The following is a 9,154-nucleotide window of genomic DNA, read 5'->3' on the forward strand; positions in this document are numbered from 1 at the left end:
TAGGGAGAGAAATTAGCATTTCCCACAGCCCTTTGTGCCTGATGTGGTCCTAACATTTGTGGTAGCATCAGTTCTAAATATGACCAAGTTGTGTTTACGATTCTGTGGAATATGCATTTATAAAATGCTAGACAAGTGGAAAATAGTCTCTTAACAACCTGTCTGAATTATGTTTGGCTCTATTCTAGCAGCTAGTGATTTTTAAGTTGAAGATATAAAGACCTACATTTTATTTAATTTTACTTTTTACTTCAACTTTTCTGCATTGATGTCTTTTCTGTTAGCAAATAAGAATATATGTAATAATCAATTATTTATTTTTTAATTTCTGTTAATCTAAAACAATTTCCAAAAAAAATCTACATTCAAGCCAGTTGTCAGAGGTTGTAAGAGGGTCATGTGGGAAACAAGTACACACAATTGAGAAAGAAAAACCAGTAATAGGTCAAACCAAATACTAGTTTCTATTTGAAAATATAACTATTTGTGGAAAGCAGGACTGTAAAAATATCAGTAAGAAGATTTATTTTATAGTACAATAGAATACTACTTAAAATTATCTTTATGTATTTTGGGGAAATTATATTTTAAATGAATAAAATGTTTCAAATCAGCACATAATTTATAATACCCTTGAGTGTAAAAAGAATAAAGTCATGCTAAAAAATTAGAATACAAACTTTGGTACTATCGTTGATGGATTTTTGTATTCATTTTCATTTGTACTTTTGTGCTCATGCTTTAAAGAATGTGCAACATTTCCTTAAGATGGCACTTTAGCAAAAATCTTTATAAAGACAAATGTACTTTTTCCTAAATAAAATCAAGTTGAAGTTTAGTTTATCAGTACAGGGATGCAACGAATTTTACTATTGTTCAAAAATAGCTTTTCAGAGCTGCATTGCATGTTTGAGGCTCATAATGACTTTTGTTGTTTCTGAACAGAAGTTCTGAGTCATTCTATATCCCTGTGTCATCATGCCATTGCCCAATGGCACCTGTTTCAAGCCATCCATCTTTACACTGATTGGAATTCCAGGCCTCGAGTCAGTGCAGCACTGGATTGGAATCCCGTTCTTTATTTCCTTTGTTCTGGCCACAACCGGAAACAGCCTCCTCATCACCATCATTCATAGAGAGCGCAGTCTCCATGAGCCCATGTATGTCTTTTTAGCTGTGTTGGCAGCTGTGGATCTGGGTCTCACCATATGCATCACCCCTAAAATGCTGGCTGTCTTTTGGCTACAGTCAAAAAAGATTCACTTTGACTCCTGTCTAATCCAGATGTATTTTACTCACACTTTCCAGTGCATGGAGTCTGGCATTCTCCTGGCCATGGCCTTTGACCGCTATGTGGCGATCTGTGATCCCCTGAGGCATTCTGCTATTCTCACTAAGAAAGTACTAATTACCGTCATCACACTGGTGACCACAAGAGCATCAGTTATCATCATCATGTGTCCTCTTCTAATTAAGTTGAGGCTGACCCACTTCAGGACCACAATCATCTCTCATTCCTACTGTGAGCATATGGCTGTGGTGAAGCTGGCTACAGAAGATGTCAGGATCAACAAAGCATATGGACTTTTTGTGGCTTTTTCAGTCCTTGGATTTGATGTGATCTTCATTTTCTTGTCCTATGTGTTTATCTTCTAGGCTGTCTTTAAGTTGCCACAAAAGGAGGCCAGATTCAAAGCGTTCAACACATGCACAGCTCACATCTTTGTCTTTCTCCAGTTCTACATCCTCACATTTTTTACATCTTTCATACACAGATTTGGCTTTAATGTTGCTCCTTATGTTCACATTCTATTGTCAAACCTCTATCTGCTTGTGCCACCCCTGCTAAATCCTATTGTCTATGGAGTGAAGACAAAGCAGATTCGAGAGGGAGTTATCAAAATGTTTGCTTCCAAAGGTTAAATTGGCGGATTCTCCAGATACTCTTGCATTCTTTATAATGTGTTTGTCAAGCTTGCTATACAGCATAACACTGTGATAGTTTTTGTATTGATTGTATTCTCTATAAGATAGGCACACATTTATAACTAAAATTGTAAATTATAGGTAATTATATGTTCATTTAAATGCCATTTTAATTATTCTTCATTCTAATTTTTTGTCAGAGTTTTTAGTATCTTTGCAGGTGTACTTTATTCTTAAAACAAGACCAATTTTACACAATACTACCTTAAGCTTTGTGCTTTTTATTAGTTATTACTGACATCAAGTATTCTCATCTTTCTACTGCCAGATTCTAAACAATGGGTACATTTTCAAACTTAATATTTCAATTGTTAGTAAATTTCCAATTGTGTTTGTTACAATTAATAATTACATGTTTGCATATAATATGGCATAGTATATATGAAAAATCCTAATCACATTATTGTTTTTAGAATCATTATGGGTTCTATGACATATATTCTTATTTGAACTATTTTCTGAGAAAACAAAAAATTTCATTAAATATTATTTTAATCATCTTTAAATGTCTTCTTGAAGAATGACATGTCATTTTATTTTATGAAAACTTTCCATTTTTTTCATCAGTGTGCCTCAAAAGCACATAGATGCACTTTTGTGGGATAATGTTGTTTGTCTTCTCTCAATATTGGCATATATTTTAATGGTGGAACCCTTGCCTAGTATATCCGTTCTCACAATAAGACCTCTAAACCCATGATTATGAAACAAGATCTTCCTGTCTATGTGTTATCGTTTACATCTCTAAATAGCTAAAACTAGGCTCCTGATACAATATATTCACAGAAATATTCTAGTTAGGATTTCAATTGAAGTTCTTTTTTAGTATTCCAAGAGAATTGTTCCATTCCATGATCGCTTCTGGTTCAAACACATTCCTAAAAGTTTGTTCCTGGCTAGGGGTTTCCATCATGTGGGTGCTGTCTCTCTGACAAGTGAAATGTGTACCTGATTCAGTAAAACACTTTCCCATAAGGCACTTCAGCTTAGCAGGTTGTATCAAGGAGGGGAGAGGAATCTGCATTTGCTCTGTGATAATTTGGTGCATGGCAACATAAAGTCTACCTGACCGGAACTTCCTGCAACTTTGAAATCATTTTTAATATTTTCCTCTGTTTTTACTTTAAAATCACTTTGTTGCCATGAACTCACAAATAAAAACATCATGCAGCTAGATTAGCATATAAATTGTATTTTATCTTCTAAAATCCTCTTTATTTGCCTTTCTAGACTGAAGCATTGGTTATAAACACAATGCACAGTCTCCAGATAGTGTGATTGAGAACAGAGGGTCAAACTGTCACTGAATTCACATTTTAGGTTTTCTTCTTCTACAAGTTTAGGATTATGTTTACTCTAGCCTCCTGCCACCTGGTTCTGTGGACTTCATTTTAATATCATCATTCAACTTGTTTTATCACTGATCTTCCTTTGAATTTGACCTAAAAATGTGTATTATTTACCTACTTAACTTGTGCCTAGATGCAAAGTACTAAGTCAGCATATCAAAACAGCAGTGGCAACAACATTTTATAGTTGCATGAGCCACATCTGGGGAATCCAAGTGGCATTTTCTACAGCACTCACTGTAATTATTCTCTTCTTGTGCTGTAGCCGTCATGGTTGATATAAAATAGTGTTACTGTAGCTCCTCATTTTAATTTACCTGATAACAAACTGTTTGAAATTCGCATATCATCTTTACAAAAGATTTAAAATCCTTTGCTGTTCTTAGCTGAGTTTATTGACTTTTTGCTGCTTTGTCCAAAATCTACCTTATGTATTAAGAAGCAACTATATGTTCAGACATATTAATGGCACATATTTTCTTCTAGTTAATAACTTATAATTTTGTTTTCTTCATAATATCACTTTTAAATTTGGGTTCTTTTTGTTGTTGTTTTTATTTATTGTTGCTTTTGTTTTTTAAGGTAATATGCTATAATAAAATAAGATAAAACAGAAATTAATGAATCAGAATTGAACAAAACAAACAGAAGGAAAAGAGCCCAAGAAAAGGTACTAAAAACAGAAATCCACTTGTTCACACATTCAGGAATGCCATAAAAAACACTAAATTGGAATCCTTTTTATACATATGCAAAGGACCTATATGGTAAAAACAGAGAAGAAAAAATATCTAAATAAAATAAAATTAAAAAACAATAAAACATTAAAAAAAGAGTTTGACATGACATTGTGAGACAAGGGACCTCCAAAGATACCACTGAGTGTTTTTTCTGTTAGCCATCTATTGCCCAGCAATTGACAAGTAGCATCAATTGAAGATTGCTTCTGGGTTAGGAATGGGGCATGCATCCACTTCTCATTTCAGCTCTAGGTCCCCATCTGGTACAAACCAGTGCAGGCCCCATGCATGCTGCCTTGATTTCTGTGAATTCATGTGTTCTGTTCATTGAACCTGTTGATTCAGAGAACCATGTTTTGTGGAGTGCTCCATCCCTTCTGGCTCTAATACTCTTTCTGCCTCTGGGTTCCTTGAGCTCTGAGGGGAGAGATTTGATGGAGACATTCTGTTTAGGGCTGAATGTTTGAAGGTTGCTCATTCTCTGCATAATGTCTGGCTATGTTCTCACTATGCAGTCCTGGCTGTCCTGAGACTAGCTTTGTAGACCAGGTTGGCCTTGAACTTAAAAAGATCCATCTGCCTCTGCCTCCCAAGTGCTGAGATTAAAGGAATGCACCACACGCCTGCCTGTCTTTTACTTTAAAAAATTAATTCAGTCAATTTCATTAAGAACATAGGAAATACAATCTTTGAATAATCATAATTAGATGTTTTTTCTAACCTCCATTAATTAATTCTAGACACTTTAATGGACTCACTGTGTTCATGAAAACACAAGACAATTAATATTCTGTATTTGTAAGCACTGAATATTTTCTTAGCCCATTTAGTAATGGCATATGATTGTAAAGGTACTTGTTGTCTGATGATAACTTGCCACCTGAAAATTAGTTCTATCCCCCTGAACAGCAACAATTTTTTAAAAAAATATTTCATTCTTTTCTGTCTATATTATCTTCTGTCAACAGAAAGTCAGAAATAATAATAAAAATTGTCCATAACTCAGAATTTCTGGTGAAATTATCTCTTTTAATACAATGCAAGATATTTGGAAGAATTCTCCAATAACTACGTTAATGTAGGTGAAAGTGAAATTTTATTTTGTACATTAAATTTACTCACTTCTGCAAAGTTTCAGGACTCAGATGCTGCTTTTAAAATTCTGAACATTAAAATTTTCTTATAAACAATATCTACACACTTGAGCATAAATACTGGTATATTTCATACTTCCTCACAAAGGAGGTAGCAGTTGAGTGAGGACACGTGCCGCCTACTGATGTTGATGAAAAGCAAAACAGTTACATTTGTAATATTTATAAAACTCGAATCAATATCCCAGTTATATTTCCAGATCAATTCAATGCATTAAAGTTATGTTTGAGAAAAACAGAAAGATTATTATTTTCATTTGTATTTATTCATTTTGCCATAGAAAATCAAAGATTGTGGTTGATATATTGTGCACCCCAATAAACTTATCTGGGGGTCAGAGAACAGAGCAGCCACTATATTAAACATAAGTTTAGGCAGTGGTAGCACAGGCCTTTAATCCTAGCATTCAGGGGGCAGAGATTCATGTGGATCTCTGTGAGTTCAAGGCCACACTTGAGAACAGAGCCAAGTGTGGTGGCAGATGCCTTTAGTCCCAGCACTTGAGATCTCATGTCTTGCTTGGGAAAGACACACATCTTTGATCCCAGGAAGTGATGATAGGAAGCAGAAAGGTATATAAGGCATGAAGACCAGGAACTAGAGACTTTTTAAGCTTTTAGGCTTTTAGCAGCAGTTCAGGTGAGATCAATTCGGGAGAAGACTCAGAGGCTTCCAGTTTGAGGAAACAAGATCAGCTGAGAAGTTGGCAAGGTGAGGTTAGCTGTGGCTTGTTCTGTTTCTCTGATCTTTCAGCATTCACCCCAATACCTGGCTCCGGGTTTGTTTTTATTAATAAGACATTTTAAGATTCTGCTACAAAAGATTCTGGAGTCAAGTATTTTTTTTCCAAATAGAATATTATATTATTCTCAAATAGTCACAGTTTAACATTGTTTCCATATTAAAGACTAGTGGGGTCCTCCCCTCTCTCCTGTAGTGGATTCCACTAAGGAGAATGTAACACTGAACATTAATGCAGAGAGAATACATAAGGATTCAAGACCCCTAAACATTCTCCAATGCCTGTTCCTTCAGTCACTATAGCATCTTCTTGTGTAAAGATCTCTTCAAATGAAAATCCAGAGAAGTGTTAAAATTGCCCTCTTGGATTATATTTTCATCCTTTAGAACTAAACTTATGCAAGCTCCCCCTACTTCGAAGTTAAAGTGTGGACCACACGCTCACGGATCTGCTTGGTTCGCACACCATAGATTACAGGATTGAGGGCTGGTGGGATGACCACATAGAGGTTGGCAACAAGAATATGGACATAGCGAGGAATTTTTTTTCCAAATCGGTGAGTGAGGAAGGAGAAGAGGGAGGGTGTGTAAAAAACGCACATGACCCCAACATGGGAGCCACATGTGCCCAAAGCTTTGTGTCGTGCATCCTTAGAAGGGAGGCGAAAAACAGCACGGAGAATATATGCATAGGAGATTCCAACCAAAGCCACATCCAAAATAAGAAAAGAAGCCACAAAAAGCCCATAAATGGCATTGATGCGAATGCTAGCACAGGCCAACTTAGCAATGCCCATGTGTTCACAGTAGGAGTGGGTGATAACCCGGGCTTCACAGAAGGGCAGACGGTGGGTTAGGTATAGAATGGGTAACATGAGCAGGACTGGGCGCATTACAATACCCACACCAATGCCTACCAGCACCCGGGGTGTCAGAATGGTTGTGTAGCGGAGAGGCACACAAATGGCAGCATAGCGGTCAAATGCCATGGCCAGCAAGACTGCGGACTCCATTCCCGTAAAGGTGTGTATCAGAAACATCTGAGCTACACAGTTTCCAAAACCAATTTCATGTGCATCAAACCAGAAGATACCTAACATCCGAGGTACTGAGGATGTGGAGAGTGCTAGATCTATGGCTGATAAGATGGCCAGAAAGTAGAACATAGGATCTCTCAGAGTACGGTCTATCCAGATGACCAATAGAATTGTGGTATTCCCCAGCAAAGCCATTAAGTAGATACAGCAAAAAGGCATGGAAATCCATCCATGGAAATTCTCAAGTCCAGGAATGCCTACAAGATAAAAGGTGTCTGGGTGGAAAGTGGAAAAGTTGGTGTGGAGCATCTTGCCATTGATGTTGGAGAAGTAGTAACTCTAGAAGAAAAACTAGAGTTTAGACATGCTTAGCTTACAAAATCTCTGTGAACATTTTTTTCTAAATTCACATAACTTTTATTACAGTATGTTATCATCTGCATTTTATTAATAGTTAATTATTAATTTTGCTAGTCTATAAGTTAAATGATATTACAAATATACAAATATAGGAAACAACAGAGACTAATAAACTTTTGGTTCTATTTGTTGTTTCAGGCATCCACTGCTGTCTTGGAAAAGATTTCTTGCAGATGATGGAGGATGATTGTGTCCATAAATTACCTGCTTTGCAATCCTTTATGTTAAAGCTAAAACATTGTTGAATTGGGCATAGGTTACACTGTGCAATTTGTGGTTTGATTTTGACTTAAAAGTTAAAAGTTGCCCTGCCCTTTTAATTCTATGGCCACCCTATAAGCATCCTTTGTTCAATTGGGGTTTTATGGTAGAGTTTGTTGTTTGATGGTTTTGGTTTGGTTTAGATTGCTTACTTGTTAATCTGAGTGTAATTTGACTATTCTTATGCACCACAGACATATTTTTCAATGGCAATGCAATTAATAATTGAAATATAACTATTATTTTTTATTTTATTATTATTAAGATTTCCATTTGTAGACTCATTGTTCATAGCACATATTACAGGAGAAGACTTTCACTCCAGTACATATTGTAAACTGAGAATATTGTCCCACAACATTTCCATACTCTCTTTTCTCACCCCAATCCTCTCACTGTTCTCTTTGCTTTTGTTTCATTCTGATGTTATGTGTGTCAAAATGTGAGTCCAAAATCCAGTATATGCCTGAACTGAGACTTCTCAAATGGAAAAGACATCATTTATAACATGTTCTTACCCAAGGTTTCAGACATTAATTTACTATTTCACAAAACCTGAAGTTTAATTTAAAATATATGAAGTTTGTGTTTATATTGCAATCTCAGTCCTCTCTCTATGATAAAAATGCTTTAGATTCTCACATCAAAATAATCACAGAAAGTCTGACATAATCATTGCATAAAGAATCTGCAGTATATGTAAGATATAGGTGTGACTACACACACGGAAGAACAGAAAATCTAGTGAGTTCTGAAAACTGGTTTGTTCAGTACCAACAATGGTACATATTTAGAGAATTAGTCCCTAATGAAGACTCGTGTTTCACTAATTCATCCTCCCAGTATTACTCACATATGCCCACAAAGAGTTGAGCCTGAAGTAGTGCCACAAACCTGTGAACCACGGCAGCTCAGAATCATCTCATCTATGGGAGTAAACATACAGCCTGGTTGCAATCGGTCTAAGACGGGCCACAAACAGTATTTTGTGAAATTCCAAGAAATAGACCAGGATATCCTGCAGTTTTTCTCTTCACTGTGTGTGGGCAGAAGGGTTTGCCCACATGGAGACAGCAGGAAGAAGCAGGCACAGGGAAGTAAAGCTGGTCAACACCAGGCTGAAGAAACCCCTGCTGTGCTTTGGAACACCTCCGCTATATTCTTTCCTCCCCTCTTTCTTCCTCTTCCTCTTCTTCCCCCATTCCTCTTTCTCCCTCCTTGAATCCCTATCTCCCACTCCCTCTACCTTTCAGAAAGAAGAGCTATATAAGACTAAAATTAAAAAGTAGATGAGATAGAGGGGTGTAGAAACAAGCAGAAAGTGAAAGTTTAGAAGAAAAGAGATGAGACCGAGGGAGAGAGGGAGAGAAAAAGTAGCTCTAAAGGTATCTATAGAAAGGAGAGCAAAGTTCAGTCTTGAGAATAATTTGTTACTGTTTTTTTTTTTTTTTTTTAATTTTCCTTC

At 36.3% G+C, this 9,154-nt stretch overlaps 1 protein-coding gene and 1 pseudogene across 1 annotated transcript; one reads left to right on the forward strand and one right to left on the reverse strand.

Moving 5' to 3' along the window:
- Positions 1 to 978: 978 nt before the first annotated feature.
- On the forward strand, positions 979 to 1,923 carry LOC128123900 (olfactory receptor 52A5-like; annotated as a pseudogene).
- Positions 1,924 to 6,381: 4,458 nt separating this feature from the next.
- On the reverse strand, positions 6,382 to 7,412 carry LOC128094295 (olfactory receptor 52J3-like). The gene is made up of 2 exons (XM_052712558.1): positions 7,401 to 7,412; positions 6,382 to 7,317 (listed from the first exon to the last, which is right to left on the reverse strand). The coding sequence occupies exon 2, from the start codon at positions 7,315 to 7,317 to the stop codon at positions 6,382 to 6,384; it is 936 nt and encodes a 311-aa protein (XP_052568518.1). The 5' UTR covers positions 7,401 to 7,412.
- Positions 7,413 to 9,154: the final 1,742 nt, after the last annotated feature.

The sequence above is a fragment of the Peromyscus californicus genome, unplaced genomic scaffold, assembly GCF_007827085.1.
Source record: "Peromyscus californicus insignis strain IS unplaced genomic scaffold, ASM782708v3 Scaffold_4__1_contigs__length_199733344, whole genome shotgun sequence".
NCBI classification, from domain to species: Eukaryota; Metazoa; Chordata; class Mammalia; order Rodentia; family Cricetidae; genus Peromyscus; species Peromyscus californicus.